This window comes from Grampus griseus (assembly GCF_964374135.1).
Source record: "Grampus griseus genome assembly, chromosome: 5".
Lineage (NCBI taxonomy): Eukaryota > Metazoa > Chordata > Mammalia > Artiodactyla > Delphinidae > Grampus > Grampus griseus.
Genome location: NC_138998.1, coordinates 24946034 through 24959564, shown reverse-complemented (window position 1 = coordinate 24959564; position 13531 = coordinate 24946034). Strand labels below are relative to the sequence as shown.

Below are 13531 nucleotides of genomic sequence, written 5' to 3'. Positions count from 1 at the left end.
GTAAAAAGAAATAAGCTATCAAACCACAAAAAGACATGGAGAAACCTTTAATGCATATTGTTAAGTGAAAGAAGCCAGTCTGAAAAGGCTACATTCTGTATGATTCCAACTATACAACATTCTGGAAAAGGCAAAACTATATAAAGACAGTTAAAAAAAAAAAATCGGTGGTTGCTAGGGTTTCAGGGGTAAGAGGAGAGGGATGAATAAATGAAGTGCAGGGGATTTTTAGTCAATGAAACTATTTTGTATGACACTGTAATCATAGATACATTACATTAATAATATTTTATAATAATGTATTACTGCTGATTCATCAATTGCAACAAATGGAGCATATTAATGCAAGATGTTAACAACAGGAAAACCGTGTTGGGGGGAATATGGGAACTCTGTACTTTCTGCTCAATGTTTCTGTAAACCTAAAACTCCTCTAAAATTAACATGTACTAATTTTTTTAAAGGACAAAAGATTTATTCCGCTTGTATATGTCTTCTTGAGTCAGTTTGAGTAGTCTGTGCATTTCTGGGAAGTTTTCCATTTTATCTAAGTTATCTAATTTGGCATACACTTGTTCATAGTATTGCTTAATAGAGCTTTGTACTTCTGTGAAGTTGGAATTAATGTTCCCTCTTTCATTCATAATTTCAGTTATTTGGATCTTTCTCTCTTTTTTTTTTCTCGTTGTCAGTCTAGCTAATCTTTTCAAACCAACTTTTGGTTTTGTTGATTTTTTCAACTGTTTTTCGATTCTCTGTTTCATCAATTTTCACTCTAGCCTTTATATTACTTTCCTTCTGCCTGCTTTGGGTTTAGTTTGCTCACCTTTTTCCAGTGTCTTAAGAGAGAATATTAGATTTGTTTTCATGTAGTCTCTCTATGTAATATAGTCTTGTTCTAAAATTCCCTGTAAAGACTACTCTTGCTACATCATATCTTAGTATACTGTGTTTTCATTTTCATTCATCTCAAAATTTTTCTAATTTCTCTTGATACTTCTTCTTTTACCCATTGATTATTTTAAAGTGCTTTGTTTAATTTCCACATATTTTTGAACTTCTCAAATTTCTTTCTGCTACTTACTTCTAATTTCATTCCTTTGTAGTCATAGGAATACTTTGTATAATTTCAGTCCTTTTAAATTTATTGAGACTTGTATTATGGTGTGGCATATGTTCTATCCTGGAGCAGGTTCCATGTGCACTTAAGAAGGATGTATATTCTGCTGTTATTAGTTTTCCATAAATGTCTATTAGGTCTAGTTGGTTTATGCTGTTCAAGTTTTCTATTTCCTTGTCGATCTTCTCTCTAGTTGTTCTAACTACCACTGGTGAACTGTTTATTTACACCTTCAGTTCTGTCAGTTTTTGCTTCCTGTATTTCGGAGCACTGTTATTATGTGCATTACTGTCATATATATACTTTTTGGTTGCGCAACTCAGCATGCTGGATCTTCCCTGACCAGGGATGGAATCTGTGCCCCCTGCAGTGGAAGTGTGGAGTCTTAACCACTGGAATGCCAGGGAAGTCCCAATTGTTATATATTTCTGATGGATGGACTTCTTCTTATAAAATGCCCTTACTTTCTCTAGCAACATTTTTTTTGTTTGTTTTTAAAGTTTGTTTCGTCTGACATTAGTCACTTAGCTTGTGGTTGTTGTTTGCATGGAAATCTTTTCCACTCATTTGCTTTTTAAAAAAATATTTTATTGAAGTATAGTTGATTTACAATGTTGTGTTAATTTCTGCCTTACAGCCACGTGATTCTATATACATATACATACATTCTCTTTCATATTCTTTTCCATTATGGTTTATTACAGGATATTGAATATAGTTCCCTGCACCATACAGTAGGACCTTGTTGCTTATCCATCCTATATATAATAGTTTGCATGTGCTAATCCCAACCACTCAATCCTTCCCTCCCCACTCCCCCTTCCCCTTGGCAACCACAAGCCTGTCTTCTCTATGTCTGTGAGTCTGTTTCCGTTGCATAGATTCCATCCATTTACTTTTAACTGATTTGTATGTTTGAATCTAAAGTATGTCTCCCATAAGGCAGCATATAGTTTGATTTTGCTTTTTTATCCAGTCTAAAACCACAATGAAATATCACTACCTACCCACCAAAATGACTAAAATTAAAAAGACTTATAGGACTTCCCTGGTGGTGCAGTGGTTGAGAGTCCGCCTGCCGATGCAGGGGACACGGGTTCGTGCCCCGGTCCGGGAAGATCCCACATGCCGCGGAGCGGCTAGGCCCGTGAGCCATGGCCGCTGAGCCTGCGCGTCCGGACCCTGTGCTCCGCAACGGGAGAGGCCACAACAGTGAAGGCCCGCGTACCGCAAAAAAAAAAAAAAAAAAAAAAAAGACTGATAATATCAATTATGATGGTAAATGAAATTATAAATTCCCTCCTTCGCTGATGAGGGGTGTGTAAATTGTCAAAAACTGTGGGAAAATGTTTGATATTATCCACTAAAGGTGAAAATATATATACACATTCATGCCCTAAAAATTCCATTCCCATGTATAGATACAGCAGAAATGCATTTACATAGCATTATTCATAATGGCCCAAAATGTACATTTGGAAATAACTCAAATGTACATGAACAAAATGGATAAATGGATAAACTATGTAAAATCATATACTGAACACTAAATAGCAATGAAAATATAAGGAAATTAATTTACATAAAATTTGGTCATATTTCACAAATATGTTAAGCAAAAGGAGTCAGACACAAAGGAATAAGCACTGTATGATTCCATTTACAAATTTCAAAAATATTCAGGCAAAGAAAGCTAGAGTGTAGTGTTGAGGAATAAACATGTAAATTGTAAAAGTGGAAAGAAAATGTAATACATAGTGCCACAGTGTTCTAGTTCTTGATTCGAGTAGTGTTACACAGATATTTGCTCCACAAAATATCACTGAGTGGTACATTTTTGTTTTGTTCACTTTTCTATATGTGCCATGACTCACAATAAAAAGGTTTTAAAAAAACAAACTGAGTAAGGATTCCTTGTCTTCCACCCCAATGTGGTGGACACTTAATTTTCCCTCAAATAAGCAAATTATTATCTTTATTCCTTGCAGTTTTTTCATCCCTGTAATCTAGACACACACACACACACACGCGTGTGCGCACACACACACACACACACACACACACACTCTTTCCTTACCTCAGCCAGGTTCTGCAAAATCCAGGCCAATCTCAAAGAAACATGTTGGGTTGTGAAAGTGAACAAACTGGCTGCTAAAAATCGTTTACTTCTAGTGAAAAAGTGCAGCACTCGGCAGGAGCTGTGTATGAGCTATTTTAAAAAAAAAGATATTTTAGGAAAATGCATTTAATGGTGTTTGATGTTTCTATATTAAATTTCATACACATGCAAACAAACCCAATAGCAAACAATTTATTTAACTACTTATAAAGTGTTCTCAGCACTTAAGGAGATCGAGCAAAGCACCCTAAGAGGACAATTTGCATTCTAAATTATGAAATGTGACACATCTACTATGAACTTCTTTAGCAAACACTAGAGGCTCAAGTACTTATAAAAGTCTTTTCAAAATAACTATTTTCTACCTCTTTACCTATTTTTAACTATGGAAGTAAAGGTAGAGAGTCAAGGGAGAAGGCTATTTTTCTATTAGAAATATATTTTTAATCAAGTTAGTATTAACTCAGAAGGGAAGCTCCCCCTACACGTTAAGTGCTTAAAATTTGGGATAAGAGATTTTATTTAATACTATTTATATTTATCTAATGATTGAAGATGAAACATACAGTTTTCAATTTACTTTTTCGTATGCAAAACCTTTAGCTGAAAAAAAAAAAGCCTTATACAGAAAACTAGCATTGAGTTTTAAGGTTTGTAAGACATACTAAAGAAACCCCAAAAAACCACAACAAAATGAACCCTTATCCTGCTACCTAACTAGAAGGACACAGGTGGACAATTCAACTTCTGAAACTGATGTTGGACAAAACATTCATTTATAGAGAACTTACCTACTTTATGCATTTTTTCCTATTATTCCCACCCCTCCCCAAAATAAATGGAAAGATTTTGGTTTATTTATTTAAAATAGAAATAAATTTATTTTTCTTTCATTTTTAGCATAATGCATCAATCAAGAAATGTGTAGACTCAGTTCTCTCTACATTTCAGTTTTGTCTTTTTTTTTTTTTGAACAATGAGGCTCATTTTAATTTTTTTCACCTTTTTTTCTTTTTGGTGAAAACATTTATGCTCTACTCCCTTAGCAAATTTCAGTTATACGATACAGTATTATGAACTAGTCACCATATTATGCATTAGATCCCCAGACCTTATTCATCGTTATACCTGAAAGTCTGTTCCGTCCTTTTCACCCTGTTCAGTACTCAAACCTTCTGCACTTCCTTATATTTTACATTACTTATTAAATATAAGACTTTTTTAAAGTATTTAAGGTGAACACCCAGAATCCTTCTTCTGATGTGTTATATGTTAAGAAACATTTCGAACTGAAATGAGTTCTTCTTCCATAAGCAACTATACTTTTCCGTATAAAAACCTAGATTTAGGATCCTTCAGGGATCTTCTGTTAAAATGCAGATACTTTGGCAGGGGCACACAAAAAGCACTAAGAGTTCTAATACCTGCACTTTTAGTCAACATATGAACGAGGAACACTTTTGTTCATATATTTAACAAATATTTATTGAGTACCTTCCATGTACCAAGAAGTGCGCTAGGTCCTGAGAAAACAGAGTGAACAAGAGGCAGAATCCCTGCCTTCTTGAAATTTACATTCTAGTGGGAAGAGACAGACAAATACGTAATCAAATCAATAAATGAGATAATCTAAGAAGACACTGGTTGTAAGATGAACCACTATTTAATGTACTAGCAAAAAAGTAAAAAATCCTGCTAGTTAAATTATGACATAATTGTAAGATATAAATTATGGTTAAAATGACCAAAAAACCCCTGATGATTAAAAAATGTATCCTAGTTAAAAATCATCCTTTTCAAAATTGGAAAAAAAAATGTATGTCTTATAACTCATACATTGCTGGTGGGAATGCAAATGGTACAGCCACTTGGGGAAAAAGTATGGCAGTTTCTTACAAAATAAAACATGCAGTTACCCTATAATCTAGCAATCATCCTCTTGGGGTATTTATCTCAGAGAAATGAAAACTTATGTTCACATAAAATTCCATAAACAAATGTTCATAACAGCTTTATTTGTCATAGCCCCAAACTGGAATTAGCACAGATGTCCCTCAACAGGTGGTACATCTGTACCACTGAATACAACTCAGTAATACAGAGGAAACAAGCTATTGATACATGTAACAACCTGCATTCTCCAGAGAATCATACTAAGTGAAAAAAGCAAATCAAAAACATGTTTTATGCTGCATGATTCCACATATATAACATTTTTGAAATGAGAAAAATGTGTAATGGAGGACAGATTAGTGGTTGCAAGGAGCTAGGGATGGGAGAGGGTGGGGAGGTACACAGGAGAGCAGTGGATGTGGTTATGAAAAGCAACATGAGGGAGGGATCCTTGTAGTGATGGAACAGTTCCGCGTCTGTTCATCATCCGTGTGGTGACAGATACGTGAACATATGGAAAAAACTGTACAGAAACTAAAACACATACACATACCTACAGATGGAACTGGGTACAAGTAAAACTGGGGAAATCTGAATAAGATCTATGGATTATATTAATGTCAATATCCTGGTTGTAACATTATGCTATAGTTTTGTAAAATGTTACCCCTGGGAGAAACTGCAAAGCCTGTAAGGGATCTCTATTATTTCTTACAACTGCATGTGAATCTGCAATGACCTCAATTAAAACTTCAATTAAGAAATGTACATCTCAGAGTCTCTGAAATTTGATGAGTGCTGTGAAAGAAATAAAGGACAGTAATAGAGATCGGATTGGGGGGGTGAGGAGTGCTACTATGAATAGGATGGCAGAGAAGGGCTCCCACAGAGGAGGTGGTGGTGAGGCTGGGCCCTGAAGGATGAGAAGGATCCAGCCATGGTGGCAGAGAGAGCCCCTTGCAGATACGAGGGCCTTCAGGTAAGAAAGGGCTTGAGGGCTGACAAAGCTGGAGCCTAATCCTTAGCAACTTCAGGGAGAGAGGGGTCTGGGAAGGGGTCAGAGCTGGAGACAGGGTCAAACTCTGGTAAGGAGTTGGGACTTTTATGCTGAAAGCAAAGAGAAGCCTTAGCAACCAACAGGCAAGAATCGGAACAGTGAGAGGAAGCATGGGTGCCTGGCGTGACTGGAGGAAACTGTGGTGCCAGGAGATTGCCACCACGCCCCAATTACTTCACCACTTTGCCTGTGGGTAGCCTTGGCTAAACGCATGACCTTGGTGCCCGCTCTGGCACATCCTCCCTAAACATTTCCAAGAACCCGAGTCAACAGACCATAAGCATCTGGAAAAGGATGATTATAGGGTAGGGTTCCTTCACTGGCAGGACCAGCTCTGCAATTTTGTGTGCTAAACTCCATGAGTCTGTTTGCGTGCATTTCTCTGCTAAGAGAGGCCAAAACTTATATCATATACCTGTTCAATATCAAGTAGACAAGTGCTTTAAATGCTCAGTTTTGTGCTTGATGTCAGTTTTTCATCACGATTTGAGATCTGGGGCTTACACTACAGAAATAAATGTTTTCACAATTTATTTTAAAAGGAATAAAAGTTTTATTAAACACCTCACTGACTAACTTAAGGAACATCTAATGACTTGACCTATTAAAAACTAAAATTATATATTAAAGTATAACACTGCACATTATAAATAGTATAATTTTAAATTATATCATTCAAAGTTCACAATATTTCCTTAAAACCACTTTCAACTCTCTTACTCTATCTTTCCCATGAACAGCACCTCTCAGTATTCAGCCTCACAAGTTATTAAAGCAAGGTGCATTTTTATATATTAAACTAACAAAAAAAATCATTGTGGGTGGGCCTATCGCAGATTTGTTTCACTCATGCATTGCTGTCATATTCTATAATGTATTCAAGTTTGTTTTCATATAAAATTAATGTCTCCGAACACTTATCAAGGAAAACTGATGCTGCAGACACTCCCCATGCACCACCTGGTAGGGGCAGCCTAACTGAGAAGGCATTTAACTGTGCGGCATTAGAAGCATTAAAACAATCAATATGCAATATTGATTGTAAGACCAAATATTGCAGGTTTCAACATATTTGAGGAGCTGGAAAATTGTCTCGCTCTTTAACTCGGTAGTCTCACACTTCAGAGTGAGATGCTACTACGGCTGTCACTGTAGTCATCAGCATCATCATTTGCCAGGCATCATGGTGAAAGCTTGTGGCAGTCAGCCAGTTATCTATCTCAACATCCATTAACCATTTTTATAGCAAAAGATGATAAAACCTGGACATAGTCTGTACCTTTTCTGGACATAGTCCGTATTTTTTCAATTTCTCCAGGAATGGAAATGAATTCTCACTAACTTGTGAACCTCTGGTCCACCCCAAACCTCCTCATCAGTTCCTGATGTGCAGCTGTTAAGGACTTCGGTCCACCAGCACGCTCTTGGGTGACTACTATTAAATTTCACTGGGGTGGGGAGTGTGCAAGTGTGTATTTTCTGCTTAATGTCCTAAGACATCATCAGTCGATGGTACAATTCTGCCTACGGCTAAAGGACATTTACAGGAAAAAACAGCAACAACCAAATCACCGAACATAAGAAGAATATTACCTTCATTAAAAGAGAACTATTCCAAGATTTTACAAGTTCAATAGCTCTTAGGTCTTGCCAACTAATGAAGTTGTGGAAATGCTTTCCCGTTTTCCTAAGAAAAATGGAAACAGTATTTTGAGACTCAATATAAATCAGAGACTATATTATATAAAAGATCTGTCACAAGAGAAAACAAAATTAGAAGCCAAACTGTAATTTCAACATATGATTTAATTAATTGGGGCTTTCTGAATGCCTTCTTCTCTTTGATTTGATAAATTGAACACACTTTGTAACAATTATGTGATGTACAGTATAAAATTTTAGATCAGATTCTATCCAAAAAAATCTTCTTTTTGAAGCATTACAATGTATACACTTCCAAAAACAAAACTGATGAAAAGCCTTCAAAGACTTGCTCATACAATTTTAAAAGCAAGACAAAGAAGCCAATACTTTCTCTTTTCATTGTACTTATCTTAATATACACAATCAGATAAAAACTTCTGTACCTACAGAACAGCTAAAATGTAGCCTGAGCCTGTTTTTCTTTCTTTATAAGTTTATTTATTTTTGGCTGCGTTGGGTCTTTGTTGCTACACATGGGCTTTCTCTAGTTGCAGCAAGCGGGGGCTATTCTTCGTTGCGGTGCACGGGCTTCTCATTGTGATGGCTTCTCTTTTTGCAGAGCATGGGCTCTAGGTGCGTGGGCTTCAATAGTTGTGGCATGTGGGCTTCAGTAGTTGTGGGATGCGGGCTCAGTAGTTGTGGCTCGCGGGGTCTAGAGCACAGGCTCAGTAGTTGTGGCGCATGGGCTTAGTTGCTCCATGGCATGTGGGATCTTCCCGGACCAGGGCTCAAAGCTGTGTCCCCTGCATTGGCAGGTTGATTTTTAACCACTGCACCACCAGGGAAACCCCTGAGCCTGTTTTAAACCTCTCAACTTTAAGACTGGTTCAGCCCCTGATTGGCAACCTTCCCAGGCTTCCCAAAATTTGTCCAAGAAAAAGAAATTCAACAAACTCTGGGTCAATACTACAATAAAAGCACAGCACTAAGAAATAGAGTAGAAATAAACCCTTTTTCCTCTGAGGCTCCTACAAATCAACCACTGCCATCCACTCAGCTTCAACATCTAGCCCAGGCTGGCCTTCTGTGCTCCCTCCAGGCCTCCTCCTATGTCACTGTGACCACGTTCAATTCCCAAGACTGTCATTTCCCACTCTTTTTAAGCAGTCCTCACCCATGGTCACATCCTCAACTCATCACCTGGAAACATTCTACAACGAATTTCTATCACTTTGCTATACACCTTTGCTATACAACAATAGGTTAATGACGGGGAAATGCCCACAGTATAATATTAAAGGGAAAAAAATCAGGATAAAAACTTTACATATATTGCAATCCCAATTTGCTAATAAATAAATAAGGCAAATTAACCAAAAAGAAAAAGAAATCCTAACATTCTAATATATCAGTCAATACTTCTTGCTATTATTTCAGTTCTCTCAATCTTACTCCCTAAATACCTTCCCTTCAGACTTACTGCATCCTTTAATCCCTCAAACATTCCCTTTCCTTCTTACCAACCCCTCCTAGGCTTACTTTCCTACTAGGCTTACTTACATGGTCTATTACTTTTAATAACTTGCCTTCACACACTCTCTATCCCTCGACTCTCTCTTTTTTAAATTGTGGTAAAATATACATAACATAAAAATTACCATTTCAACCATTTTTAAGTACACAGTACAGTGGCATTAATGTTGTGTAACCATCAGCACTATTTCCAAACACTTGGGCTGTTTCCACCTTCTTCCTACTGTAAATAATGCTGCTATAAACACTGCTGTACAAATATCTGAGTCCCTGTTTTCAATTCTTTTGGATATATACCTAGGATTAGAATTGCTTGGTCATATGATAATTCTGTGTTTAGTTTCTTATTTATTTATTTATTTATTTTTGGCTGCGTTGGGTCTTCATTGCTACACGTGGGCTTTCTCTAGTTGTGGAGAGCTGGGTCTACTCTTTGCTGTGGTGCGAGGGCTTCTCATTGCAGTGTCTTCTCTTGTTGCGGAGCACGGGCTCTAGGCTCATGGGCTTCAGTAGTTGCAGCACGTGGGCTCAGCAGTTGTGGCGCACGGGCTTAGTTGTTCCGCGGCATGTAGGATCTTCCCGGACCAGGGTTCAAACCCGTGTCCCCTGCATTGGCAGGCGGAATCTCAACCACTGCGCCACCAGGGAAGTCCCCTATGTTTAGTTTCTGAGGAACTGCCAAATGGTTTTCCACAGCAGCTGCACCATTTGACATTCCAGCAACCAGTATGTAAGAGTTCCAATTTTTCCATATCCTCACCAACACTTCTTAGTTTACATTTAAAAAATTATAGCCATCCTGGGAGATGTGAAGTGGTATCTCATTGTGGTTTTGATTTGCATTTCCCCAGTGACTAATGATATTGAGCACCTTTTCATGTGCTAGTTGACCATTTGAATATTATTTAAACCCTTTGTCCATTTATGAATTAGGTGTAGGCTTTGGTGTTGTTGCTGAGCTGTCAGAGTTATTTATATTCTCTGGATATTAATTCTTTATCAAATATATGATTTGCAAATATTTTCTCCCATTTTATGAGTTTTCACTTACTTTAAAGTGTCCTTTTTTTTTTCTTTCTGTTTTTCACCTTTATTAATGGGATCACAGCATTCACATACATCATGAATATGGTACGTCTTTTTCCTTTAGTGATCCAAACGATCGCGATTATCGTTACTACAAATCAGAGAAGTGATTCTCCTATTGTTATTTTTTAATAAATTTATTTATTTATTTATTATTATTATTTAATTATTTTTGGCTGCGTTGGGTCTTCGTTGCTGTGCACAGGCTTTCTCTAGTTGCAACAAGCAGGGTCTACTCTTCGTTGCGGTGCGCGGGCTTCTCACTGCGGTGGCTTCTCTTGTTGTGGAGCACGGGCTTTAGGCACATGGGCTCAGTAGTTGTGGCTTGCGGGCTCCAGAGCGCAGGCTCCGCAGTTGTGGCGCACTGGCTTAGCTTCTCCGCAGCATGTGAGATCTTCCCGAACTGGGTCTCGAACCTGTGTCCCCTGCACTGGTAGGTGGATTCTTAACCACTGTGCCACAGGGAAGTTCCTCTCCTATTGTTTTAGTCCTCCATCTTAAATTACAAACCAAACATACCAAGACACATACCTTCCATATTACATGCTTCAGTCAGTTTTCAGATATCTAACTGTAGATTTAAGATATCAATGGCTATAAATTTTTTCAGACTTTTTTTTTTTTGCGGTACACGGGCCTCTCACTGTTGTGGCCTCTCCTGTTGTGGAGCACAGGCTCCGGACGCGCAGGCTCAGCGGCCATGGTTCACGGGCCCAGCCGCTCCATGGCATGTGGGATCCTCCCAGACCGGGGCACGAACCCGTGTCCCCTGCATTGGCAGGCGGACTCTCTACCACTGCGCCACCAGGGAAGCCCTCAGACATTTTTAAAATGCAAATTATACGTTATGTCAAAATAATTTCAGCATGACTTTATTTCTTATTATTCTGTACTAAATTTAGGGCTCTTCTCAGTTTCTACTTTGGACAGTTCCAATAGTTAAGAAAATTAAAGAAAAATTACTCATAATAAATAGAAGAAAATATCTTGATAGTATTCTTTGATGCACAGAAGTTTTTAATTTTGATAAAATTCAACTTACCTATTTTTTTCATTTGTTAGTTGCACTTTTTCTTTTTTTTTTTAAATCTTATTTTGGCTGTGCAGCATGTGGAATCTTAGTTCCCCGACCAGGGATTGAACCTGCAAAATCTCAACCACTGGACTGCCAGGGAAGTCCCTGTTAGCTGTATTTTTGATGTCATTTAAGAAGCCATTGCTGGGGCTTCCCTGGTGGCGCAGTTGTTGGGAATCTGCCTGCCAATGTGGGAGACGCAGGTTCGAGCCCTGGTCTGGGAGGATGCCACATGCCGCTGAGCAGCTGGGCCCATGAGCCACAACTATTGAGCCTGCGCTCTGAAGCCGGCAAGCCACAACTACTGAGCCTGCACTCTTTGAGCCCGTGAGCCACAACTACTGAAGCCTGTGCTCCTAGAGCCCGTGCTCCACAACGAGAAGCCACGGCAATGAGAAGTCCATACACTGCAACGAAGAGTAGCCCCCGCTCGCTGCAACTAGAGAAAGCCCACGGGGCAGCAATGAAGACCCGACGCAGCCAAAAATAAAATAAATTTTTAAAAAAGTCATTGCTAAATCCACAGTAATGAAGATTTCCTCTGTTTTCTTCTAAGAGTTTTATAGTTTTCTGTTTTATCCATTTTTTTAAGTTAATTTTTGTATGTGGTATATGGTAAGAGTCCAACTTCTTCCTTTTGCAAGTGGATGTCCAGTTTTCTCAGCATTATTTGTTGAAGAGATTGTTCTTTCCCTATTGTCTGGTCATGGCTCTCTGGTATAAAACCAAGTGACCACCGTATTAGTTTCCTTGGATTGCCATAACAAAGGTCACAAATTGGGTGACTAAAACAATAGCAATTTATTGTCTCATGGTTCTGGAGGCTAGAAGTCCAAAATCATGGTGTTAGCAGGGCCGTCCTCCCTCTGAAACCTGTAAGGGTATCCTCCCTTGCCTGGGAGGATCTGGTAGTTTGCAGCAATCTTTCTTTCTTCACATGGTGTTCTCCCTGTGTCTGTCTTCACATGGCAGTCTTCATATGAGGAAACCAGTCATATTTGATGAGGAGTCCACCTCATCCTGCATTATGATCTCATCCTAATTTAAATAATTACATCTGCAATGACCCTATTTCCAAAGGTTACGTTTTGAGGCACTGCTGTTGAGTTATTTCCCCCAAATCTCCTTCGCTCCTAAGTGTGAGATTACTAAGTCAAAGAGTAAGACAATTTTCCAGCTCCTCAAATGTGATGAAACATGCAATATTTGCTCTTATAATCAATATTGCATATTGATTGTTTTAACACTTTTAATGCCACACAGTTAAATGCCTTCTCAGCTAGGCTGCCCCTTCCAGACGGTGCATGGGCAGTGTTTGGAACAACAGGTTTCCTTAATAAGTATTTGGAGACATTAATTTTAGATGAAAGCAAACATGAATATATTATAGAATATGAGAGTAATGCATGAGTGAAACAAATCTGTCATAATCTCACACACATTGATTTTTCTTTTTGTTAGATTAAGGTATAAAAATGCACCTTGCTTTAATAACTTGTGAGGTTGAATACTGGGAGGTGCCGTTTACAGGAAAGACCGAGTAATTAAGGGAGTTGAAAAGGTTTTAAGGAAAGGCATGAATCCTGAACAGTATGGTTTTATACAGTTTTTGTAATGTGTAGTATTATACCTTAATGTATAATTTCAGTTTTTAACAGATAAATTCAAACATTCCTTAAGTTGACTAATTACTTAACTCAGGTAAGTGAGATTTTTTTCAAGTTTTATTCCTTTGAAAATAAGTGTAATAACTCTAGAAATCTGCTTTTCCCACTCCTCAGGGATTGCCATTTCTTCCTGGCTGAGGGCTGTCAATTTGCGACTTTTCCAAACTACTTTGGCAAAGTATGTATTCCTTGTTGGTGTGTGGTCGCTGAAGTTTCTGAAACGTCTGTTATGTTTTCTCTGTGATCGGCTAGTGATCTGACGAACATTTTCTAAAATGTGTGGCCTCGCAAACCCCCAAAAGATACTGGCCCTTTAAATCTTCCAACAGACGCTGCC

General features: G+C 38.1%; 1 protein-coding gene across 1 annotated transcript in view; it reads right to left on the bottom strand.

Annotated features, from left to right (window-relative positions):
• Positions 1-13531, bottom strand: part of GK5 (glycerol kinase 5) — a gene marked incomplete at its 5' end in the record, with an annotated part of 72901 nt that overhangs the window by 32556 nt on the left and 26814 nt on the right. Inside the window, 2 exons of the mRNA XM_082654139.1 lie at positions 3198-3329; positions 7783-7876. Of these exons, the coding sequence (XP_082510265.1) occupies positions 3198-3329; positions 7783-7876 (226 nt within the window). The remainder of the gene's footprint in view (positions 1-3197; positions 3330-7782; positions 7877-13531) is intronic.